General features: G+C 36.4%; 1 protein-coding gene across 2 annotated transcripts in view; it reads right to left on the bottom strand.

The window, feature by feature from the left end:
* Positions 1-27,813, bottom strand: part of LOC107587018 (SLIT-ROBO Rho GTPase-activating protein 1-like) — an 88,839-nt gene that overhangs the window by 37,868 nt on the left and 23,158 nt on the right. For both annotated transcript variants that reach the window (XM_016274614.1, XM_016274615.1), the window contains exons 3-7: positions 17,781-17,843; positions 10,828-11,010; positions 8,825-8,953; positions 5,719-5,940; positions 2,235-2,336 (exon numbers count right to left, since the gene is read on the bottom strand). In XM_016274614.1, coding sequence (XP_016130100.1) covers positions 2,235-2,336; positions 5,719-5,940; positions 8,825-8,953; positions 10,828-11,010; positions 17,781-17,843 — 699 coding nt within the window. The remainder of the gene's footprint in view (positions 1-2,234; positions 2,337-5,718; positions 5,941-8,824; positions 8,954-10,827; positions 11,011-17,780; positions 17,844-27,813) is intronic.

Below are 27,813 nucleotides of genomic sequence, written 5' to 3'. Positions count from 1 at the left end.
TTCCTACGGAGATCGACGCAGTGCCTTAGTGGGGTTTTAGTGTCTGATGTGAGCAGAATATCCATTAGAGAAGGCAAGAAGGGCAGGAGAGAACGATAAAGGGAGTGGGACAGAAAGTCAGAGATAACACTGTCAATTCTCATCTGAGAACTCCAATCTCACCCTAATCTCTACAGCAAACACTATTTACACTAGTCAATTATAAGCTTGAGAAGAAAAATGGAAAAAAGAAGAGTTGACAGCTGGATAATTGCTGAAGAAAAATGAAAGGATTAAACAGGAAGCTTGAATTGACAGATATATTCTTCCTTTGTGTCCGACAAAGGTGTGTTTGAGAACGAGGCAAAGCTGAGTGGTTTATGGCGGTTGTACTATAATAATGTATTCTTCGAATCCTTTCTTTTGTCATCTGAATCAATGAAGGTTCTAGGAAACAGATGCACAAAAACTCAACACTATGTCCAGTATCCTGTGTCATGTTCATTGCAGACCTTGAGTCTGAATCAAAAGATGCTTTAAGCCATCTGGAGTAACCAGGAAGTGCCCTGACCTCACATCCTTCCACTTCCTTTCAGCCTGGTCAGTGGTCCAGTCACTATAAACACCTGTCATTTAGCACATGCAAAATACTAGTGACAGAACAATATACAATCAGTCAATATTTAGGACTGATAACAGTGTTGTTTGGTCAATTAAAATGGCTATTCCAAATAGTTTAAGGTCAAAAATTTAGCAAAAGCTTTATTTTCTTTAACAGTTTTTTTGTTTACAATTTTTTTTTTTATATTTTCAACATTCTACAATATTCTTCAAAATTCTGGTCAATGACAACATAACCAAATATCCGCACTTTAAAGAAAAAAATGGGACAACATTTTTTTTAACAAAGCAATGCCCAAAGTAGGCTTATAAAATATGTGATTTTTAAAAAAATATTATTTATTTGAACAGACAATGTTAAGAGCATTAAATAAAAATAAAATAAATAAATAGAACACTGTAAACAAATAAAAAACAAATGAAATCTTATTCCTTTTACTATAATGCATAAAAATATACTATTTAATCAAATTCTCTCTTTGTAGTTGAACATGAAGTCTGCCATGTATTCAAACAGCATTCAGGCTCTCCACATCCTTACAATAATTTTCTTTTTTTTTTTAAATATTGCAAGAGCCTCTTTCGTTTTTTACAATCTGCTACAATATGCAATATTTCAGTTAGCTTGCCATTTTTCCAGAACCATTTAGCTTCCAAGACAACACTGACAGTGGGCTGAGCAATCGTTCTTTACAGCAGATGATTTATCAGCTCCTTGTTGGAAAAGTCTACCAAGGACTATAGGTCCACATCAAAACCACTCCCTGAAGCAATAAAATTCACACAGGACTGACCATTTCTAATGCTGCATCAAATATTGTATATACATAGATCTGGCTAACAAGGCATGTTAAATCTGTGCAGGAACAACAACTGCACACACTGGACACATTCAGTGCCAAATTGTGATTTTGTCTGTCAAAACTGAGAAAAAGATTCACGGCAGAGAAATAACAGGAAGGAGATAAGAGAAGAAGAGGGCAGATGTAAGACACTCGTTCATCTAATATGGACACGATAAAGCCAAAAAGCGATCCCAGACTCCTCCATCTTCCTGACTGAGTGGTTTTTCAGCATTCGACTTAAGGCCTGATTCAAATGTTGCAGCCTTGTAGAAGGCAAAGATAATAAAATGTGAAAAAGACAGACACAGTCTGCAGGAAGCAAAGGGAGACGGTGTCACTGAGAGAAGCTTCTCTGTGCGTCACTCGGGTTATCTGGAGGACAGTGAAAACTCTGCAGGGAGGAAAAAAACTATTTCTTGTAAGTCCTCCCAAAGCCTCTTTTACGATCAGCTCCTGCCAACTCAATTAAGCAAACACATTGCAAAGCTGCCTCGCTCTAATGCAACAGGAAGATATGCCATGCGCGTTCCTGGACATGGCTAACTTATTAACAAGATTGTCAAATTAATTTATGCAGTTCAAATGAACACAATCACTTCAGCACTGGTGATCGTCCGATGTTATTTAGCAGACACTTTATAATCCAAAGTGAATTTCTGAGAAAGGGCACAAAAGTGATGGTATAGGTGAGGGATTTGATTAAAACTGATTGCAAATGCCATTTTGATCTATTTTAAATGTAACTTCCATTGCTCCTGACCATCTCTGGTGGTGCTCGGGTCACCTTACCTCTTCGTTCTCTATCTTTAGGGTGGCCAGACGGTATTGAAGCTGCTGGAACCTCAGGAGGAGTTCTCCCTGCACTGGAGGCTGGGCCGTGATCTGACACACCTGAAAACAAACAGACTTTCAATTATAACACAGAAAGATGACAGTCGCCATTAACCTACATTGGGTCTTTAGTGACCCGGAATGTCATCTACTACCCTCCCCCTAGGGCTGGGCGATAAATAATATCATATCGAGATTGTGATAACATTTATGTTGATAACTATGATAAGCTGTATATGGATTAATCTATCAGCCGAAGTTTCATCTACTACACAAATCAAACACCCGGTGCTGAGTCTGCCGTCTCAATATGTGAGGACAGTCCACATGAACTCCAGAGCTGCTCTGAGAGTCACTTCAGCAGCTTTTCATAGTTTAATTTGAGAAAAACTATGGTCAAATACACTGAAACTCAAAGATCATCACGACAATCTGCCAAAACAAAAAAAGTTTGGTTTAAAGTGAAGAAATTATGACAGAAATATATTACTGTATACTAAAATGCTTTACATTTCCATCCAAGTTTAAATTTTTATCTTATTTGACAAAAAATAAAAATGCTATGTTTTGTCGTACATTAATTGTTATATTTTCATTTGATTACATTTTAGAGGATTGATTAAATTATTCAAGTTTTATTAATTAATTTCATCTCACACCTTTTTTTGATGATAAATTTGTATTAAAGGGGTCATATGATGCGATTTCAATTTTTCCTTTCTCTTTGGAGTGTTACAAGCTCTTGGTGCATAAAGAAGATCTGTAAAGTTGCAAAGACTAAAGTCTCAAATCCAAAGAGATAATCTTTATAAAAGTTAAGAGTCAGCCACACCTACCTAAAACACGCCCCCACATATCTTCCTCACTATCTGGGAAGATTTGCATAACGCAGCCCAAATGTTCACACAAAGAAAGAAGGCGTAACTTTTATTCTCGCTGTAGTATTGTTGCCGCCATGTCGTGAAGGCGCTGTGTGCTTCGTTGTGAAAGTGAAACTACTTTGTTTGGCCTTCCAAAAGAGGACGATATCGCTTCGTCAAGCCTAGAGCTGATCCGTGCTGGTCACTGAGGAAATACTTCAACTTCGCGCTGTGGATCGCCGGATCGGCTTTCACCGTGGACAAAGCGGAGTCCAGCCCGGGGTCGTTACATGTGGTTGCCGCAGGCATCACAATATGATAAGGGACGTAACATTTCCGTCACATGCTTGAGGAATTTGGCCAATCACAATGCACTGGATAGCTGGCCAATCAGAGCACACCTCGCTTTTTCAGACCGATGAGCTTTGTAAAAATCGACGCGCTTCAGAAAGGCGGGGCATAGAGGAGAAGCAATAATGTACATTATGTGGAAAATAATGTTTTTTTTTTTACTTTAAACCGCATAAACACATTTCATTACACCAAATACACAAAATAATGTTCTTTTTAGCAGCCTCATATGACCCCTTTAAATCATTAACACAGAATTTATGGGAAAAAATTAAACAAATTTAATGGGGTCCTAAATTCTAGCTTACTAAATGTGAAGAAACAAGTTGTTTACGTTCATTCTCAAGCTCTAACAAACATGTGGAAAGCATTTCCTTCTCCATTATTGGTAAATGAATATTGTAATTATGTTTTTTGCCTTATCGCCCAGCTCTAAAAGAAAGCAAGATGATAGTCACCATTAAGGCCGGTTCACACCAAAGAATATTAACCATAACCCACCAACGTTGTGTCATCTATTTCAAGCTCTTTGAAGCAAGATGGATTCTGATTGGCTGTCAATGTTTTCATCGTTCATCAGCTGAGAAAACACTTTGAAAGTGATTCCAACAATATTGTTCCACTGTGCCGTTATCGTTATTGTTTGTGTTGACTCTGCTATTCTTTTCAATTTAGAATGATTTTTAAAACTACATCTTTATTGCTATCATTATAGTTATCATCCTTGTTGTGAACGGGCCTTTAGAGATCCTGCTCTAATAGAACAGAGCTCTCTAGAGGAGGAATCTCATTTTCAAACAAATAACCAACACCTGGCACAATCATTATAACCGACTCTTATAAAGCAAAACCCCAGTTGGTTTCATTGACCAAGAGAGTACAGGCATGACTGCAAAACAACAGGTTGTAAACCATGCGCAGACATTATATCAGTGACAAAATGGCCAATTAAGGAAGATAAATCCAATAAACACTCTCTCAAAACTGCTTAAGGGCGAGAAATACAATATGATTTGCTCTCAGCGCTCTGCGCACACGCTGCCAGCTGATACACAATAAAAGAAGGATATGAAGCAATCCTGACCACATATAATTCAGAATTTCATTAAGACGCTTTTCTCCACTCTGTATCCTGTATGATCTCATATGCTTCAACACGGCTTTAGACAAGATTAGCATGAGGTTAATGGATGGGCTGGTAGATGTACCATGGGAGTTCAAAAGTATTGGGTCACTACATTTTCTTTTAAAGAGATTAATACCTTATGCAGCAAGGATGCATTAATTTTTATCAAAATAAAACACATTTATAATTTTACGAAGATTTCCATTTCAAATAAATTTTGTCCTTTTGACTTTTCTATTCAAAGAATTCTGTAAATGATGCATCGCCTTTTCCATGAAAAAAATAAAGCAGCTCAACTGATTCTTCATTGATAAAAATAAGAAATTCTTGAAATCAGCATATTTAAATGATTTCTAAAGGATAATGTGACACTGAAGACAGCATTAATGGCTCCTGATAATATAGATTTGCCACCACAGGAATAAATTTTATTTTTAAATAAATAGACAGTTACATAAAGACAGATATATCTAAAAAAAAAATTTATTACAGAATCACATTTAAAGTGAACATGGGGTGAATTGGAAATAATCCCACTACTTTGGGTTGAAAAGTGATATTTTTGCCATGTCTCTGGGCAATTTATTAGGAAATATTGCAGAAGCTTCTTTATGTTTCTTCTTTCTTACCATCATCATCCTCCAGTTAACAATTAGCAATGAATTTGAGGAAATTTGTAATGCAATTTGGTTTGTCCCACTTTAAGGCGTTCAATCCAATGTGAAAAACCAAATCTGTAAAATAATATCAAAATAAAAAAAACAAAGAAATTTTAAGTTGACTCTTTCTTAATCCCCAAGACAAACTTTAGCTATTTCCATTATTTTCTTACTTTTGTGAATAATCAACCAATAATAAAAAAACCTTGATTTTATAGAAATATTTCTACTACTTGCACAACTACTAGACATACATTTATAGAAATGACAACACAAGCAGTTTAAGAAAACATACAAAAAACTACAGCATAACAGACTGTTAAGAAAATCTCAGTTCTCTCAGTTTACATGGTGTTAAGTTGTTACTTAACCAAACACTGGGTGACAATGTGGCTGCTACTGTGTTTGTACATATGTATGTGGGTACGGCTTTGTTTAAATCTGACCTCATCTCCCATATGTGGCTGGAACTCAAATTTGACGGGTGGGCAGAAGGCAGTAGGGTACATTTCCATGAAGCGCTGGCGGTCACTACGTGGGTCCAGACTGTCCACCGCGTTCTCAATGATGTCCAGACCCTCGTGACGAGACGTCTCCAGGTTATATTCGGCAGAGAGGTAGGTCCGCAAAGCCCGGTTCAGAGAGGCGTGATATCCCAGATCACAACACTATACAGGAAAATGAGAGGCCAAGAGAAGAGAAACGTTACCTATTAAAGCCCAGAAAAATCTAAATAATGGGCAAAGAATCTTTCTAAGTAATATATGCTGCATTCAAATGATAAAACGGATGGTGTGTCTTACTTCCCAACAAAGTGAGGAAGCTTTTAAGCACTAGTGCAACAAAAAGAAGAGCAAAGGATGCATATTAGGTGTGTAATTGATGCTTAATCTATTATTTAATCATTCCCATGCTGCCACAAATATTGATGGATAATGTATTTTAATTGTGCAAAGACTATCCACTCATAAATTAGGTAAATAAGCAGCATTTTCTGGCAAGTTGTAATCATTTTGTCATCAATAGTACACAATCTACACAAACTATATTGTACAGTTATTTTCAGTGTGTTTTGAAACCAGCATAAAAAGTTACTTAACTGACACTGATACTGTAAAGCGGCCAAATTTAAAAAGACAGTACACTATCTCATAAATGATGTAAATATGTAGCATCTTCTGGCAAGTTGCATCTCAATTGGTCATTAACAGTACACAAAATCTATACAAAAGTCATTTTTAATTGTGAAACGTAATTTAAAAGCAGCATAAGAGGTCAGTTAACGGACACATTTTAAATAAAGTGTAGCAAAATTTTAAGTGACAGTACACATATTGAATACACAGTTCCTGTGAAGTAAAGTGACAGATCTTGAATAGACTCAAACCTACAACCTATTGGTTACCAGTAAAGATCTGTCACTTTCAGCCACTTTCAGCAAACGTCAGGTCTTACTCACAGCTGACATTCCAAACATATTAACACCAATGGCACAGCATGACGTACTGGTCTATCAGCAACTGTGGCTTTGGGAATATTTGTGACCCTGTGTCTGACCGTTCCTACATGACCTCATACTGACTGTGCTCTGGTTATGTGTGTGCTGTCTTTATAAGGCTTTGGATTCTGAAGACTTGTGCTAAACAGCCCTGTAGCCTAGTTGTTCAAGGCTAAGCGTAGACTGGCAGGAATTTCCATAATTTGATTTTGACTCCGATACTGGAGTCATGGGGAACTGAAATGCAAAAAGATGCATTAAATTAGATAATAAAATATGGGGGAGAACTGGGGCGTCCTTGGGGAGGTTATTTAAGTTCTGCCGGTGGGTGTCACTGGAAGATCTGCCAGATCTCGACTCCCAAAGCGTCTGCAAACCTCCAAAGTCCATTTTATTTCATTATCACGATGGCCTGCTCTGTCTGTCAGACTGCTGATTGTTTTAAGAATTTGGATACCCTTTTTTCACTGAAATGGTGTGGTTCTTGTGCCAGAACTCAAATTGAGAGTCAAATTATGCACTGACTTGAGCCAAATGATGACGCAGCCATTTTTATGAACCTGCTTTGGGGTTTTAGGAGCTTGACTTGCATGCCAAAATAAAAAATAAATAAATAAAATAAAAATTATATTAATAAACATGGACCCATAATGGGGAGCCCATGCAGAGGTACCCATTGGTTCGTTAGCAGTATGCAGGGGCAAAAACATCTTTATACAAGATATAATTTTAACCAGACAAGGTCGAGTTCTTTCTCCTCCAAAGAAATGTCTAAAAAACTGACTGTGCACGCATATAATATCACCCAAACACTCTCTCCCTGCAGAGAGGTTTTTGTTTCGTAGATGAAAATAATATTGCTGGATATTCAGTTTATAAATAAATGATGCTGACAGGATTTGATAATAATTTATGCTGGGGCTGTAAAATAGTGAAGGAGCAGTGCTCAGTGCTCAAAACGTGAAAAAGGTACATTGTAACATACAGTAGTTGATCTAAAAGAGACTCCCAGACAGTCTGATTAACAGAAAACTGGGTTTTAGGGCTGGGTGCCACTTCTTCGCCATTCATGCTAAAAAAAAATGCTTTGACATATTCAGAAGGGGGACATACAGTACCTTAATATAAAAGTAGGACAACAGCCACCTCATACAAAATAACATAAAAAGGGGGTACAAAAAAAATAAAAATAATAATAATAATAATATTCCACCTGGAAATTAAATGTTGAATATTTGAAACAAAGAAAACTAATGATGTGAAATGAATAAGAAATATTTAATATTCTCAACTATATCTAGGAGAACTATTTATATAATCTCAAATAATGATAGAGAACATGATCATCAGGTTTTACACAAACTTGTGGAGTGTTGCTGTCATTAAAAGAAAAGAGGGACAATAATATATAAAACATTTTAATGTAAATGATCCCCTAAAATTGAATGAATAATTTTGTACTACACTAGAAATAAAAATGCAAAATAAAAGCTTTTTCATTTAGTCACACACTTTTGGAAAAGGCCTCTGGTTTCTCCACCTACGTTTAAACCACCATTATTTTCTTAGCTTATTCTCTACGAGGATCATTCTTTACCACCTTATTTTACACAGACGTTACGTTAAGCTCCTCATTCTCTCTCAATCGAATGCATTTGACAATCAGGCCTTCATAAAACGTATTTAAATAACAGGTTTGTGTGGTTACTTGGAGATATGGAAATGAATGCATTTTAACCACAGTGCATTTTTTAAAACATCTCATTCCTGACAGACACGCCTGCATTTGAAGTCTCAATAGCTTAAATTTGAATGCAACGTTGACAGAAATCTTACTGAGGAGTCTATGCATTTCCTCAGATCAAAGCAGGTGTAGACAAAGATGCATATTCAACCAAGAAACCGATGAAAACGGCAGCAGTCTTTGTCATATTTAGCTGTCCCAGCAGATCTGAGGTCAGTTTGAAACCATTTATAACTGTCCTACTTGTCACACTAAGTTTCTTAGTCTGTGGAAGAATCCCTGAACCTCCTTTTCATTCCCCAGTACTTACGTCTGTTAAATCAGACAAGTCGTGAATATAATACTTGAAGATTGAAGCATTAGTGGCTTCGAGCGTCAGCAGGTATTCGTTCCGAGCTTTGATCGACTTCAGCTTGTTCTCAGAGTGCTTGGCCTGCCTCTGATGAGAGAGAAAGAGTGGAGAAACGAAACAGACAGAATTTGAGAAATTTGTTGAAACATAAAAACATGCAAAGGTGCTTTTATCTCTGCATGCAGCCTGTTCTTTCGAGATTTTTTGTGTGGAGAGACAGGGAATAAATGCTTCCAAAAATAAATCAAAAAGATATATAAGCATATAAACTGCAAAAAATAATTATACAGACATTTATGGACTTATATGGTACATCTATGTGGTTACAAAAAATCTTAAAGAACAAGTATTGCTCATTTCCTGTATCAGCAAGGATATTACTAACATTCAGACATAGGGCTGCACGATTAATCGAATGTGATTGTCATGCGCAATTTGTTGAAAAAAGCCGGTTCTGTAATCAGCAGGAAATCATCATCACGTGCTTTCAGATGGAGCAGAATTTACTACACATAGCCATGGTTCACTGACAAGTTACGCAAAAAAATGCAGACGATTTTATTGCGTGATTCTGAAATCGAAGAAATCGTTCGCGATAATGACAGCTCTTTGCATAGCTTCTCAGTGAACTACGGCTCTGTGAAGTAAATGCTGCTCCATCTGAAAGCATGTGAAAATAACACATTTAATAACATATTTTTACTCCAAACTCACTTCATAACATCAGTCGAGTGTTTGAAATAAATCCTTCTGTGAGATGATGTGGCTTCTTACACAGAATAAGGCACGCAACATATTTCATAGTATTTAAGCAGTGATAAACGCATTGCATTATAAATATACTTTATTTTAAATAAAATTATAATAATAATAAGAAGAAGAACTCCGATAAACCGTATATTGCCGTAGTCGTGTGTTTATTAGTCACGTTGAATCAATGAAAGCAGTTGAATCTTCTGTTTATTCAGCTGCAGTGATAGGCATTTTCTGGGTCTCTTCTGCGAGACGTATTTGGAGTTTCAGTGCGAGAGCGCCCTCTGGCCTTTGGATGGAGATTTACTGCTGATCACAGAACCGTGCTTCACTGAAAGATACGCATGACAATCGCAGCTTCTGTCGAATCGCGATTCCATTTCGATTGATCGTGCAGCCCTATATCAGACACACTTAAAGTCGTTTAACTCAATTGACTGACCAACAGACAGTGACTCACGCTAACTTCCATATTTTAACCATCCCACAATGTCTCGTTCCAGGAAGCATCCATGGAAAAAACAATCCCCCAGCTGTTAAATCATTTGTCACGGGTTTTAACAAAAAACAAATATACTAAGAGCATAAAACATTGCCATTCCTGTGAAAGCAGGGTCAGGCATGTCTTCTATCAAAAACATGTCTGATGCATAAAACTTAGGTCCAGAAGGAAGTTCATTAATAATTATAATAATAATAACTTTTTTATTGTTTGCCATTTTATTGCATTTAAGTTTGGTTTATTCTTTGCATTACATGTTCTGTCGTGTTTTGTGTACGGTATGAGAAAGCACATTACAAATAATTAATGAAATATGGGTCAAAATCAAAAGAAATAAGATATTACATTTTGTACAAATTAATTTAAGCCTATTTTAGGATTTTATTTTAAATACTGTTAACTTATTTATGATAATTAAAAATAAATTTAAATGTGCTTAATTGTCATAAAAATACAGTCATGTTAAAAAATATAATAAAATAGGCATTTTCTTTAAAGAATTATTTCTTTAAATTATTTAAATTATTTCATTTTTCTTTATTTACTCTTTTATTTTATTTTTTCAGTAAAATATGACTCAGACATTCCATTATATGAGGTATGGATCCAATAGGCCTTGAGAACTTGAGATTGATTCTGACAGTTTCTTTGGATGGTCGATCGTAGTCTGGTTGTTGTGTTACTAAACACTTTATTTCTTATTTACCTTCTCCTTCATCTTCTCAATCTTCTTCACAGAGCTCCGTCTCTGGTGTCTTTCCTCTAGTCGGATGTGAAAGACGGGATCTCCAACACGTCCGATCTGCTTCTCCTCTTGCTTCTCAGCCTCTTTCAGTTTGCTCTCGGCACTGATGCTCTCCGTGTGATACATATGGTAGGTTTTCATCACCTGCCGGACCCAGAGGTCAGAGGTCAAAGTTCAACAACAGCCAGCTGAGCTCCAGAGAGGTGCTGCTCGTCTGAACCAAAACATCTCCATCCTCCCACTTGACACAAATCAATTCTGTTCTCCTTCAGACAAACTTTCTTTTGTTATGTAAAGCCAAAAAGCACCAACTGAAATGTTTTAAGACAAAATAGAGATGCATATTTTTTTCTTTCATATACCTTCATTTGCATTTAAAGGGGTCATAGGATGCCCATTTTCCACAAGTTGATATGATTCTTTAGGGTCTTAATGAAAAGTCTAAGATAGTTTGGTTAAATTGTCTCAATGGTAGTGTAAAAAACACCTTTTTTACCCTGTCAAAAACAGCTCTTTTCAGAGCATGCATTTTGTAGCATTTTCCTTTAAATGTTAATGAGCTCTGCTGCCCCCGCCCCTCTCTTCCGAGCTGCTCTCAGAGAGACTGTTTACTTTAGCCGCATTCATCGTGAAACTGGCTAATTAGCACATTGTTAGGAAAGGCGATTTGTAAAGATTCATTAAAAAACCTTACACTCACTTCTTCTGTAGATGAGGCTGGATCATGAATGATTTGCGCGAACATAGATGCATTTATGTAGATCAGGGGTGCATTCCCTTCAAAAACAAACAATCCACTGCATCTTCAGCAGCTCAGATTTCAGGAGTAAATGACGACTGTTATGTTCATTATTGCATCCAACAACAGAACACCTCAATCGCTTAGGAGTCATTCTTGTCTACATCTACTCCGGCGGTGAAACAATGGCGGACTGATGACAGCTCACTCAGGGCGGGTCTAAGGTAAGACGCCAGTCCAGTCTGTGCTGAAACACTACTGTCAATCAAACTATCATGGGAGGGGCCTGTTTTTGTGACATCACACAGACAGCCATCTGAGATTGGCTAACTTTGAGAAAAGGGTAAAGATTTTAGTAGATTAACAAAAAAACACTGGGTGGATTTTTATCATTATAGGGTGGTTGTGTACACACACTGCCAACACACATTTCAGTTCAAACAACTTGTAAAAGTGCATGTAGCATCATATGACCCGTTTAAGTTACAATCAGCTCTTTCAAAGAGTAACAAAATGAAACAAAATTCTAGCTTCTTAATGGGCCGTGATGGAGCTTTTATTTTACCAAGAAAAAAAAAATACACTTTTACTGGTACTATTAGAGATATTGAAACTATTACACTGGTAAAACGTCATATTTGAACTACACTGGTAACTGCAAACAGAATCAGTCGCGTACTGTACCGCATCACCTAATATTTTTTACCTTACTCAACTTCTTTCATCAAACCCAAAGGCCTTTTCAGATGAAATGCACATATTGGACTACTAAACCCATGTGAAGAAATCCAATTATTGAGATGTGAATGTGCAACATAATGGTAAACGCTGCTTCAGACGGCTTGAGTCATTGTTTTGGTTAGGTGGCAATTAGTCATATCCAGATTAATTTTATAATGAGCATTAGGATGTGACTCAGAACGTATGAGCCTGTACTAGCAAACTAATTATGCCTACCATGTCAAACTCTTCACAAAGTGCGAGCTCTTAGTTAATGCTAAAAGCTTTGTCACATTGTAATTGATGTAACATCGGCACGGCATGATTGAACACTGCATGCAGCTGATAACTCTCTTTTCCTAGAAATATATAAAATTATGTCAGTTTCTATGAAAGTAAAAGTTTTAAAAGTACACGGCAATACTGAAACATCTTCTGGAAAAAAAAGAGAGATGCTAATGCATGTTATGTGGTTGCTAAGACACTCTTTATTGGTTTTTAGTGCATTGCTATGGTATTTTGGGTGGTATTCTGGGTGGGTAGACCTCTAAATATCTATGATATTTTAGCCTCTAGATATGGCCAGTGTTGGTATCGTTAACTAAAACTGATATGATTAAAAATTGCTTTCAATAATTTAAATAAAGTGCTGCCTTGGAAACGAACTAAAAACTAATTTTAAGATGAAGCATTAAAATTACTAATACTAAAAATGAAATAAAAATAAAGCTAAAAATATTTTTAAAAATTAAGAATAAATAATTCATAAAATAAAAATGACAAAGGCACATAATAAAAATATTAAAACCCACACTAAAACTAAAAATAGTAAAATATTTATAAATACTATACTATTATTAGTATAAATCCTAAAATAACAGTGGATATGGCTCGGGTCCATCATTCAATATAAATCTAATAGATTTTTAATAGGTAGTTTTATAGCCCATAAGCAAAAAATTGTTAGCACAACCATTAAGAAACAAAATATATTCCTAGCAAAAATGGTGGCGGACGAGTTACTCTCCAAACTTTAACCCTGCAGGGACAGTCCTGCCAAAAATCAGTCATAATTTACTCACCCTCATGTTATTACAAACCCGTATGCATTTCTTTTCTCTGTGGAACACAAAATAATATATTTTAAAGAATATTGATAACTAAACCGTTTCAGCTACTATTAACTTATATTGTACTTTATGTCCATACTGTACATGTTGGTTACCAACATTCTTCAAGATATCTCTTTTACGAAAGAAAATAAACAAAACAAATTCAGTCATTCATATTAGGAATGACATGAGGGTGAGTAAATAATGCTAGAATTTTTATTTTAAGGTGGACTATCCCTATAAGGGTAACGTGTTTGTTTTATTCTCTAAACGTAAATATGAGCATTAGCATGCACTGCTGCCCTCTCATTTTTTTCCCTGGCTGTCTGACTGTTAGAAATGCACGCTAACACTTATTTAGGTGGGAAAAAATGAAACCTTTAACAGTTTTGTAAATACGATTGTAATGTTTTTGTGCCTTGTGCGTTGTAAGCCTCTTTGTGAAGCCTGATGCTAATGCTAAAGCGCTAAGCTCTACATCAGCTTGCCTTCTCCTCAATCAAAGGTGACTGAGCACCAAGCTGATTACAAGGACCCATTCACGATTAGACCTCTGAACACCAGGTCAGTCCAGGCCATAATCACAGTGGCAGTCACGCAGCATTATAATTCACAGTACAGTAAAGCCTCAAAGGGCCTCAAAAGAGAGCTTGACTATAAAACGTGGACCAAACTAAATATTGTTCATAAATATGTACCGTCGGAGCAGCACAGTGCACTGCTGTCCACGACTGTATAATTAGACACATGGCTAGGATGGCAGACCAAACCAGGGGCCCCGCTCTCCACTTACTGCTCTGGGACTCTGTTTACATTTCTGCTGGTTTTAGAAGGCCCGATTTTAGAGTCACACCAGACCTGTTATTTTACTGGCTGTGGTTGCATGGAGGATTTCTAATGCAACGGTCCTACAAGAGTGTTTCTCTCCAGAAGGGTAATTCAGGTCAAAAAGAATGATATACTTCTACACTGATCAAAAGGAAGCTGTGCTGTGTGGAACGATTACAAGATCAAACGTTCAAAAAATATAAATGTGACTGCTTCAAAAAATAAAAAAAGAATCTGGGATTGATTTTCTCGATGGGTTCTTATGATGAGAGAATGGAAAGACAAATCAAAATCACCATTTCTAATTGAAACCAGTTTAGTGAAAATTTTGAAAGCAGAAATTTTGTCATTCAAATGTTTTGGGGTGAGAAATTAATACTTTAATATAGCAAAGATGTATTACATTTTATTAAATCAAATATTAAAATATATATTTTTTAAATATATGTTAAAATATATTTAATATAATATATTAAATATATTTAATTTGTATTTAATATAATTTGTATTATATTAACAAGTTTGTATTTAATATTATTTTGTATTATATAAAATATTTTTAAATTAATATTATTTTGTATTATATAAAATATTTTTAAAAATGAGATAAAAAGTACAGTTTTACATTGCCCCAATAAAATTCTACTTCAAATAAATGCTGTTTTTTTAACTTTCTATTCATCAAAGAATCCTAATATTTTTAATATTAATAATCCTTATATATATATATATATATAAAAATATAAATAATGGTTTCCACAAAAATATTAAGCAACACAACTATTTTCAACATTGATAAAAAAAAAAGCTTCTTGAGCACAGATCAGCATATAAGAATGATTTCTGAAGAATCATGTAACACTTAAGTCTGGAATATTGATGCTGAAAATTCAACTTTGTCATCACAGGAATAAATTACATATTAAAATATATTAAAATAGAAAAGTTATTTAAAATGGTAATAATATTTCACAATAATACTAAATAATATTTTTACTGTATTTTTAAATAAGCCTTGGTGAACAACTTTTAAATAATAGTGCAAGTTAAAATTGAAGATCCCATGTACTTCATTGCTATGTATAATAGAAACTGAAATGCTGTGCAAAATGACAAAACCAACCAATCAGAACATATCTGATGTTTTAAAACAGGGTTCCTCAATTAGTTTTCGCCGAGGGCCGTATTCTGCCAACAATACCAAGCCAAAGGTCACTGACCTGTATATATACTTATATATATATATATATATATATATATATATAGTATAAAACTGTTATTATTATTACATTTATTATATTAGTGTTGCTTTTGTTAAAATAATCACAAAATGGTCACAAGATGAATATTCAGATTTTTTCCCCCATAGTCTGTTTTATTCAAACAATTCTGAAAATTTTTGCATTTAGATGCAGAAGAACTTTGCCTGTTGAATATTACATTCCTTGTAGTTTTTGTCCTAACCACCCGCGACAGCGACACGTGATAATAAGCAACATGGGATTCTATTTTTGAAACGGTTTTTATTTTCTGCAACGTCGCAACAGGAACAACATACAAAATATGACCGTGATAATCTCAGGTAATGATTATGTGCTTTATTCAATGTTAAAAGTGTCTAATGTGAGTTTGAATATTATTTTGCGTTATCTTTATAGCCATAGTGAAAGCAACAATAGATATATTTTACCTCAGATCTTGAAAATAAATTAAAGCAAACTTGTACGTTAAAATTGTGAACTCACTGCGAACCAACACGTGTATTCCATAACAAAGATATCAGTCACCCAAAACTGTTCAGTCCATTCACATTTGAATCATCTATTTTCCGTGTCCACTTTTCTTTTCTACACACTCGCCATGTTTTTGCTGTCACATCGTATCTACACTGGACGCGACAAAGCATTGCAAATCATTTGAACATTGTGTCAGTACGTTATAAATAGAACGAGTCAGCAGTTTACTGTCTGGGATTTGTCGTGTCGCGCCGCATCCAGTGTTGACAGCATCACTGATTATAATGGATTTTGTATTTTATTGTGCCGCGCCGCTCGCGTCTGGTGTAGACACAACGTAAGTTAATGTAGCTTTCTGATGCTGCGTTTGAATTTTCATGACACATTATTTGAAATTAGCGCGGGCCAAACTTTTTTCCCTCACGGGCTGGATGTGGCCTGCAGGCCGCCTATTGAGGAACCCTGTTTTAAAGGGGTCATATGACGCAATTTCAAGTTTTCCTTTCTCTTTGGAGTGTTACAAGCTCTTGGTGCATAAAGAAGATCTGTAAAGTTGCAAAGACTAAAGTCTCAAATCCAAAGAGATATTCTTTATAAAAGTTAAGAGTCAGCCATTGTGTGTGTGTGTGTGGGGAACAGGGTCACATCACAGGAGAGTGAACAGTCTGTCAGGAATCATAGCACGTCAGCTGTCTTAACCGCGGCTTGTGTACTGCATCATCACTGTGTCTGTCACGCGACTCTGTTGCCCTTTCGGGCTTGAACTGATGGTAAAACTAACGACATTATAAACTGTCTTGATATTTACTTTGAAAGCTGAAGCTGCGATTATGGTAAGGGGCGTTACATTTCCAACGCGTGCTTGTGGTGTTTGGCCAATCACAATGCACTGGGTCAGCTGGCCAATCAGAGCAGACTGCGCTTGTCAAAGGAGGGGGCTTTGTTGAAAACGACCCATTTGAGAGAGGCGGGGCATAGAGGACCTACAATAATGTACAGTATTTGAAAAATAATGTGTTTTTTGAACATTAAAGCATGTCAACATATTCTGTTACACCAAATACACAAAATAATGATCTTTAAAATAGCATCATATGACCCCTTTAAAAACAGCTATGAGGAGTACGATATGGGGCCAATGGCATTTCAACATGCGTGGAACTAGTGACACAATGAGTTACAAAAAGAAACCAATTCTCCGTCGTTTGTGTTGTTTTTGACAGTCACAGGCTAAAAACAAAAACTTGGAATATTAACATTGAAGATACATAATTCATCACTTAATTTACGCTTTTTCAAATCATTTAGTTAAGACATGTTAATAAAGTACAAAGCAACTAAAGTAAACAGATTTAACAGAAAAACACATATTATGCAACGTTGAACTTTGCAAACAAATAAACACACAGAGGACAAGTCCTCATAGCAGGTGTTTTTTAGACCTGGGAATACATTATCATCTTATTAAGACCACCGGGGAAGCAAAGGACACATGAATCTTCCGAGCGATTGCGGTGGGCTTGACAGCAGTAATTAAAGTCTGAGAATTAACTATTGATTATTGGTGTAAACACCGTAATCTACCAAGGTCAGAGATGAGGATGCATGAAGTATAGGCCATTTTATGGGTCTTTCACCATAGTACACTCCTGGGTGCAGCCTGAAGCTAGAAGTATAGGCATAAAATACTACATTTTTCTGTTCTCACAAGAGATTGACTATCACAACTCACTATACATAGCTGTCAATGAGAGGAGTGTTATTCATTACGGTACTTACCGTGTAGAGCTCGTTGAGGACTTTCATCAAATCCTCTTGCAGCTGAAAGGTGATTTCTTTACTCTGAAGAGAGAGAAACAAAAAAAAAAGAGGAGGCATCAGCTATCAAAATGTTTGACAAAATAAGAAAGCTGAAGGCACTGTATGTGTTTGTGTGCAATTAAAATGTTAGTTGTATCAGAGATTCGTATGTGGGCACACATTCTTCACACTCAAGGTTTGTAGTTCAACTGTTTGCTTCAACTTTTAGCAGCTTGTGTGGATTACCTGATCTTTCTGTCTCGCTGGCCACTCAAGACTCTCACTAACCCAATTATATCTCTACTAATCTGATTCCACGAGCCATTCCCAACATCCCAGTGCTCAAGGGTGCTATGAGTGAATCCTTCTGATACAGCTAGAGCAAGACCTCTAGTCAATCTTGAAAAATCAAAGGCCACAGTGTTCTTCAAACTAAATTATACTCTCGATTCCTGAATTTGAAAGGAACTGGAGAAGCTATCATCATTTTAGTTTACGTGGGTTTATTTAGAAAATGTCTTGATGGATGTTTTAGGGTGAATCTCATCAATCTTATAAATGATTGAAGTAAAAGAAGTAGATATTTATAAATAATTAATAAAATCGCATATATGAACCACATATACAGTATATGTGTGTGTATATATATATATATATATATATATATATATATACACAGGTGCATCTCAAATTAGAATGTCGTGGAAAAGTTCATTTATTTCAGTAATTCAACTCAAATTGTGAAACTTGTGTATTAAATAAATTCAATGCACACCGACTGAAGTAGTTTAAGTCTTTGGTTCTTTTAATTGTGATGATTTTGGCTCACATTTAACAAAAACCCACCAATTCCAGGTAAGACGCCTCTGATGTTGTCTGTGGTTCAGGAGTGGCTTAACAAGAGGAATACGACAACTGTAGCCAAATTCCTTGACACGTCTGTGTGTGGTGGCTCTTGATGCCTTGACCCCAGCCTCAGTCCATTCATGTTGAAGTTCACTCAAATTCTTGAATCGATTTTTCTTGACAATCCTCATAAGGCTGCGGTTCTCTCGTTTGGTTGTGCATCTTTTTCTTCCACACTTTTTCCTTCCACTCAACTTTCTGTTAACATGCTTGGATACATCACTCTGTGAACAGCCAGCTTCTTTGGCAATGAATGTTTGTGGCTTACCCTCCTTGTGAAGGGTGTCAATGATTGTCTTCTGGACAACTGTCAGATCAGCAGCCTTCCCCATGATTGTGTAGCCTAGTGAACCAAGCTGAGAGACCATTTTGAAGACTCAGGAAACCTTTGCAGGTGTTTTGAGTTGATTAGCATGTCACCATATACTAATTTGTTGAGATAGTGAATTGGTGGGTTTTTGTTAAATGTGAGCCAAAATCATCACAATTAAAAGAACCAAAGACTTAAACTACTTCAGTCTGTGTGCACTAAATTTATTTAATACACGAGTTTCACAATTTGAGTTGAATTACTGAAATAAATGAACTTTTCCACGACATTCTAATTTATTGAATTTATTCGTGGAATATATATATATATATTTTTTTTTTTCCCTCCTTCTACAATAACTGTAACATGGTGCTATTACCTTAATAAACCAAAATACATTAAAGGGATAATTCACCCAAAAATGAAAATTCTGTCATTATTTGCTCACCTTCATGTCGTTCCAAACCTGCAAGACCTTCGTTCATCTTCGGAACCCAAATTAAAATATTTTTGATGAAATCCGAGAGCTTTCTGACAAAAAAAAAATCGAAATGGCTTTCTGAGAAAATCAAAATGGCTTGATAAATGAAACTGTCTAGGTTTTTTGGGGATTAAAAAAATCCAAGTGAATGGATTTTTATCATTGTAGGGTGGTTGTGTCCACACACTGCTAAGACACATTTATATGCAAACACCATGTAAAAGTCCCCTTTAATTTATGTTCCGAAGATGAACGAAGGTTTGGAACGACATGAGGGTGAGTAATTAATGACAGAATTTTCTCTTCTATCTATCCTAACAATTCAAAGAAAATCTGGCTGCGTGGCTTTAATGCACTTAGTCCATTTAGCCTTTTAGACTCAATTTAATACTTCAGAGAGAAAGACTTTCCATAATATAAATGTTGGGTCACACTTTATTTTAAGGTCCAATTCTCGATATTAACAAACCATTAACTACAACTCAAACTCCTGATTTGCTGCTTATTAATAGTTAGTAAGGTAGTTGTTGAGTTTAGGTAGAGATGTAGAATATGGTCAAGCAGAATATGTGCTTTATAAGTACTAATAAACAGCCAATATGTTAATAATAGGCATGCTAATAAGCAACTAGTTAATAGTGAGAATTGGTCCCTATATTGAAGTGTTACCAAATGTTGAGTATAATGTGAATGAGAATGTGGCTCTGCCTTTAACCATTTTCTTATGGCCATCTGTTTGCTGTCCGCCAGGACACTGAATATGAATTTATATTCATTATTAACCAACTTATCAAAAGAGATGCTACCCAAATATAATATACGGTGTCATATTTGAAATACAATTTCCATCTCAAAGACCCTTGAATCCATAGCAAAAAAAAAAAAAAAGGACATAACTAAAAAATAAATAAAGTGCCTGGATTCATGTTGCATTATCTTCCTGAAAATTACAATTATTAATAATAACAAGAAGGTTGCATATTTAAATAAAATATTTAAATATAATTTAATTGAAATATTTAATATTGAAATATTTAATAATATCTTATATATCAGATAATATCAGAAATAAATATTAAAATGTATAAATGCAAACTGACCAAATACTGATTTTAAACTTTATTAATATTAACATTCACCAAAATTATATATTTTTTTGTAAAACAATACAATTGATTGACATTACTGTAATGAGTTTTTTTTTTTTTAAACTAAATGTAATCATTATTATTATTATTATTATTATTATTTAGGGGTGAAATATAACCTAGACATGATATGTGCTTTATAAGTACTAATTATATTCACAGGGTACAGTATGTGAGATCAACCCATTCACACTTTCACTCTTCCAGCCATCTAATTTAACTCAGTTGTATCTGGAATGCAAGCATAACAGGTCACACGTGTCGTGTGGAGGTCAAGAGTCAAAATAATTTAGCTAAGATCTTCAAACACCCACACTGCTGCTCCACACTCAACCTCTCAAGAGCAATCACAAGAGCCGACAGCTGTGTGTGTACATGTGTGTGCTTCAGCAGGAGAAATGCTAAGTTCATTATCCGTGACACATTGTACAGTACCAGCAGCATCCAGGCATGCAGATCCAAACAGGCCTGGAGAGATTATTCATGTGCCATGCCAAAGCTCTGCCTTTAATCAGGCTTCCTCTCAGGCTCATCTAACAGCAGCCAGTTCTGCCTTTTACATAACTGTTTCCAGCCGATGGTCAAACTGACAACCACGGTTACACGGAGAGTCAGGGTGGCTCAGGATATTTTGGGAGCAACCAAGAAGGTTGGCAATAGAGCAAAGGACTGTGGGAAGCAGGGTTTTGTATCATTCAGAATTGAATTGCCAATTCAATTACTGAAGCTGAATTAAGGAAAACTAAACTAAACCAAAAAAAATTTATTTTTATTGTTAACTTGTTTTTTGTTAACAACTAGCTCATTTTTATTGTTACCAAACTAGCTCAATGGCTTTTCTAAGATTTTTTTTCTAACACGATTCCTTAAAATAAATGCCAAAAATGCCAATAAATGAAATAATTCAAAATGTGTCTGAAAATTAAAATAATAAAATAAAATAATAAATGTCTTGCATGAGTCATAGACTTTGCAATTTAGAAGCTGGGCCTTTATATGTCAAATGAGAAGTTGTTGTAGAACTACTATCTGCTGGTTGACTTGGTTAAGGACTCTATATATAACCATTTCAAGCCTCTTGGTATAGAGGGTTATATCTTTCCATTAAAATTAATCTGGCTATAAAAAATGTACAACCTTCAAGGTACAAACATGGGAGGGCTAACAGCACCATGTGCAGGACCCATGATGAAGCCAGTCATGTCAGAAACAGTGGGGCGTCATACAATTGCAGCAGGCAGCATATTGCATGGCCATAAAGGTACTAAATAAAGTGCCATTTAACATATGTGAATGTTGCTTTACTACGTTGCAAATTATGATCAGCGCTTTTACAGTGGCATTTATCCTCAAAGACTTACATTCAGTATTGTCCATCATTGAATCTACTAGCTAAATAAATGGTACGCAATTATTAAAGAGGAATTTCATATAAAAAAAGGAACTAGGATTCATCAACTGCTGTTATGTATCGACAGGAAAACTAATGATAACTTTTAGAAGTACAAACAGCTCATCTGAGTGCAACCTCTGGGAGTCTAGGATTCAAAAAACTACATTGGATTCCATATATAGCCTAAAAGTGTTTTAAAAATGTTGTATAAATAATGAAAACAAAATACATGACAAAATCTGCCCAACCATGAAGGAATTCCTCATTGTACATGCATTCTCAAACAGGACATGTGCTCCAGCGATGCTGAGCTCCATATGAGGTTGGATGCACATTCTTTTGCATTTAAATGGACAGTTTGTCTAATATTTCTTATTTTCATTGTTAACTTATCAACTGGCTTTTCTGAAATTTAGCTTGCACGACTATACAAAAGTTTGGGGTTGGTAAAAAAAAAAGTTTAGTGTTTGAAAAAATAATGCTCACCAAAGATGCATTTATTTGATCATAAATACAGTAATATTGTGAAATATTAGTACCATTTAAAATAACTCACATTCTTTTGCATTTAAATGGACAGTTTGTCTAATATTTCTTATTTTCATTGTCAACTTATCAACTGGCTTTTCTGAAATTTAGCTTGCACGACAATACAAAAGTTTGGGGTTGGTAAAAAAAAAAGTTTAGTGTTTGAAAAAATAATGCTCACCAAAGATGCATTTATTTGATCATAAATACAGTAATATTGTGAAATATTAGTACCATTTAAAATAACTGTTTTCTATTTTAATACATTTGAAAATGTAATTTATTCCTGCGATCATTAACTCCAGTCTTTAGTGTGTCATGATCCTTCAAAAATCTATCTAATACATTGATTTGCTGCTCGGGAAATATTGCTTATTATTATCAGTATTCGTCAAAGAATCAAATTTTAAAAAATGTATACATTTATACATAAAATATTAGATTCAAAGTTTGGGGTTGGTAAAAAAAAAAGTTTAGTGTTTGAAAAAATAATGCTCACCAAAGATGCATTTATTTGATCATAAATACAGTAATATTGTGAAATATTAGTACCATTTAAAATAACTGTTTTCTATTTTAATACATTTGAAAATGTAATTTATTCCTGCGATGCAAAGCTGAATTTTCAGCAGTCATTACTCCAGTCTTTAGTGTGTCATGATCCTTCAAAAATCAATCTAATACATTGATTTGCTGCTCGGGAAATATTGCTTATTATTATCAGTATTCGTCAAAGAATCAAATTTTAAAAATGTATACATTTATACATAAAATATTAGATTCCCCCCCCCCCTAATATTCTAAATGTATTTACTTGTGATCAATTTAATGCATCCTTGCTAAATATTCAAGTAAGTATTCATTTCTTTTTTAAAAATCCTACCTGATCTGATCCTATCTTAACAAATAGGTCTAACTTATTTCTAATATTAGCCACTCAGATAGATTCCATTTAATAAAATACAAAATGTGTATGTGTAACACGTGGTCAGACAGATTAGAATCAAACAGACAGGTTTGCAAGGATACTGATGACGGTATAATCTGTTACCAGGTTTTGGAGAGCGTGAGAAGACGAAGGAGATCGGGAGACTTGGAACAAGAGTTCAGGTAAGTAGCTTGGCATGAGCGATGAGTCCTTTTCCACAATGGAGACCAGACAATGTGTTTCTGTGAACTGTGTGCTCTTATACGGTGGTGCTGGTGATTAGTGAATGACGGTCAGGTGCGGGTGATCAGAACTCCGGTGATTGGGATCGCTGATGAGTGGAAAAGCCTGGTGTTTCCGTGACAGTATGCAAATCAAAATCAAAGGATATTTTGAAAGATGAAGCTCGCGATTATGGTAAGGGGCGTTACATTTCCGATGAGTGCTTGCGATATTCGGCCAGTCACAATGCACTGGGTCAGCTGGCCAAAGGAAGGAGGGACTTTGTTGAAAACTAAGCGTTTGAGAGAGGCGGGGCATATAGGACTTACAATAATGTACAGTATTTGAAAAATAATATTTTTTGAACATTAAAGCATGTCAACATATTCTGTTATACCAAATAATGATCTTTAAAAAAGCATCATATGACCCCTTTAAAACAACAAAATGTAAAGATACAAGTACTAAGATCACAGAACACTGTAATGATGCACAAATATTACAGTTCTGTTCTGTTATGGCCGATGACCAATAAATGGCCGATATCAAAGTTCTATAATATTTTGTCTAAATATATATTTTTTTAATTGATCATTTCAAATGCTACAAGTGAATTTGGCCATCACAATGGCATGCAAAATGGATATTAATTTTGAGTTTTGCTAAATATTACATTTAACAGTGTTAAAATATTAGTTTAAAGATTAAAGGTTAGATGACTGCAAATGAAATATAAAAATAAGGGAAATGAGCATGCATAATAAAAAATATTACATACTGGATGATACACCTCCAATATTGACCAATATGATACAGTTTTAATAAAACATCCTAATATTGGGTGCTCAAATCCCTAACCTAAAAAATATAAGCAACAATAATAGTGACAGTCACTAACAAGTCTCTTAAGCGACGTTCTCGAGGTCTGCCTCTCTGTTGCAGCTGTGCCTCGGAGGGCTGAGGTGACAGCAGGGGCTTTGCTGTCTTGTATGTATGGCTCATTACTGAAACAATGTTGTGATCAAAGAAAGCGGGGTGCACTGATTACAGGAAAGAGAAGTTTCAACACCCTGGGTGAATGACTGCCCCCCACCAACAACATCCAGCGCCCTAAAGCGAAACAATCCACTGCCCTCTCTCTTTTGCCACTCTTGTGTCAACACAGACAGCAGAGAGCAAGAGGCTGTGTGTAAGAGGTGGTTTTGTTATATAACTAGTCACTTAAGGGATACAGACACATCAGCATTTTTTTTTAGGTTTCTTCTATCAAGAGTTTCTGTCATGACTCAAGTTCTTCCAGGACATCTCCTCCACTGCACTGCAGATGTATTTATCATCCTTGAATGTAAGGTAGTCGTTCTAAAAAACAGCCGTGAGGAGCACAAAGAACACCTGGTTCTTTTGTCATAATAGAGTATTTAACCTTGCTTATTATAATGGGAGCTTCCCCTTGTGTTAGTATGCAACATAGCTCATCTTGTTTCAAACCCTCACGACTTTCTTCCGTGGATCAAAAAGAGTGAACTTTTGAAGAACATTCTGGTGACTTTTTCCAGACTACGGCTCAAAAGTGCCATGAAAGTCTCATTCAAGTGGTCCATATGACTCTTGGACTACATTTCAAGTCTTCTGATGCCATAAGATAGTATTGTGTGAGAAACAGACCCACTTCTCGGATTATTTCGTTCTTGTAAATAAATAGTTTGGACAAGTTTTATGAACTGGATCGCATGATTCTTTGATAAGATTATTTGATAACATCAGCAAATGCTTTTCATGATTTTTTGTGAATAAAGTCTTAAATTCTACTCCATTCCTCGCTAAATGCTATGGAGATGCCTTGAGAGACTTAGAGTAATGGTTCTCAACTTCCAAAAGGAAAGACTTAAAATGATTCAAAATACATAAAACGAGCATTAAAATCGGCCAAATAATAATAATTCCCCCCAAAAAAATCAAGATTACCATTTGTGGATATAATGGATATATGAGGTAGCCATCACAAAGTGTGATTTTTAGACCTGGAAAAGTCATGTAAATTAATAAAATGGTAAATTCCCATTAGTATTTTTATCATGAATATATATATTTTTTGTAGTTAAGCCAAGCTTTGTCTAGAAATTGTGAAAAACCAATTAGGGATGGAAATATATATTAGGGGTGGAAAGGTTCGCAGAAAAAAATCAAAACATACGGTTCTCCACACACGGTTCGGCACGCACTAGGACCACGGTTCAACTTAAATCTGACAACGCATCTGTAATATGGTTTACTATAAATAACACGTAAAAACAAACAGGGTTTGGCTAATGTATGTTTATGTTGATGGATGCACATTCTGCCATGGCAGATCAGGGGCCTCGAGAGGCCATGGCGGATCAGGGGACTCGGGAGACCATGGTGGATCCTCCGAAAATTTTCTTGGGGAAAACTAGGTATCCTGGGGGTTGCTCAGGACGAACGGGCTCAGGCGGGCGCTCAGGAGGAGCAGGCACTTGAGGGCGCTCTGGAATACGCTTACAAGGAGCGGGCACTGGGCCTGGAGCAGACACTGGAGCGAGCTCTGGGGCTGGAGCCGACACTGGAGCAAGCTCTGGGGCTGGAGCCGACACTGGAGCGAGCTCTGGGGCTGGAGCCGACACTGGGCAGAACTGGGGATCAGGAGCCCTCCCCGGGCTTAACGGGGAATCAGGAGCCCTCCCCGGGCTTAATGGGGAAACAGGAGCCCTTCCTGGGCAGAACTCGGGAACAGGAGCCCTTTCTGGGCTTAACTCTGAATCAGGAGCTCTCCGGGGGCTGAACTGGGGATAAGGGAAGCGCTTACGTGGTGCTGGCACTGGAAGGTGCTCTGGAGGAGCAGGCACAGCAAAGCGCTTTCGAGGAGCTGGCACTGGAGCGAGTTTTGGGGCTGGAGCTGGCACTGGGGGGGGCGCTCTAGAGATGATGGAGGGCTGGACGGGACCAGAGGAGGTGAAGGAAACTCAGAAGACGAAGGAACGCTTTCTAGAGCCAATTCTGGGGTGAGGATAGGAGCAGTGAACTTCAGGGGCAGCGCCATGTCCAGAAATGTTGAGAGGCCAGAGGGCATGCGTTGGCGGCAGCCGGCGATCTCGACTTCCGAGCAGCCGGCGATCGAAACCTCCAATCCGCCGGCGCTCTACGGACCAAAACCAGCTGCCTCTTCCAACACAGCTCACTAGCCATCATATTTGTCTTCGGTGGGGTCGGTTATTCTGTCACAGTGTTGCTGTGCCAGAGAACAGGCAGGACGACGAGGATGAAGGATAGAAGAACACTTTAATCAATTCACAATAGGGTAGGAGCACACGCACAGGGTAACATTCACAATAACCGACAAACTGGAACACAATGGACAGAAACTGATATAGGGTGGATAACGAGGGGCAGACAGGTGAGCACAATGAGGTGATTAACTAATAATGAGAACAGGAACAATTAAATAAGGACACAGAGGGAGAAACCACAATCGACAGTCCACAGGGGTGTGACAGCAGTACAATGGATGGACAGAATTTGAAATCTGAGACTTTGTTTCATATTAAAAGTACCAACGCACAATGCTTATTGCGATTTATTGGATGGGAAGTGCCCTTCAACGTTCCGTCCAATAACTGAAAACAGGATAGACTAATCGATTCTTGGGATCTAAGAATTCGATATCGTTACGTAAAAATGAGAATCGATTAATATTGAGTTATCAATATTTTTTACCCAGCCCTATTATATATATATAGCTGCAGGGACAGGACGACTGGTTGCAATCGAGGGAAAGATGAATGCGGCCAAGTACAGGGATATCCTGGACGAAAACCTTCTCCAGAGTGCTCAGGACCTCAGACTGGGCCGAAGGTTTACCTTCCAACAAGACAATGACCCTAAGCACACAGCTAAAATAACGAAGGAGTGCCTTCACAACAACTCTGTGACTGTTCTTCAATGGCCCAGCCAGAGCCCTGACTTAAACCAAATTGAGCATCTCTGGAGAGACCTAAAAATGGCGGTCCACCAACGTTTACCATTCAACCTGACAGAACTGGAGAGGATCTGCAAGAAGGAATGGCAGAGGATCCCCAAA

This window comes from Sinocyclocheilus grahami, unplaced genomic scaffold, assembly GCF_001515645.1.
Source record: "Sinocyclocheilus grahami isolate Dianchi unplaced genomic scaffold, SAMN03320097.WGS_v1.1 scaffold88.1, whole genome shotgun sequence".
In the NCBI taxonomy this organism is placed as follows: Eukaryota; Metazoa; Chordata; class Actinopteri; order Cypriniformes; family Cyprinidae; genus Sinocyclocheilus; species Sinocyclocheilus grahami.
Note: the sequence above shows the minus strand (reverse complement) of the source record. Positions and strands in the feature narration are given on the sequence as shown.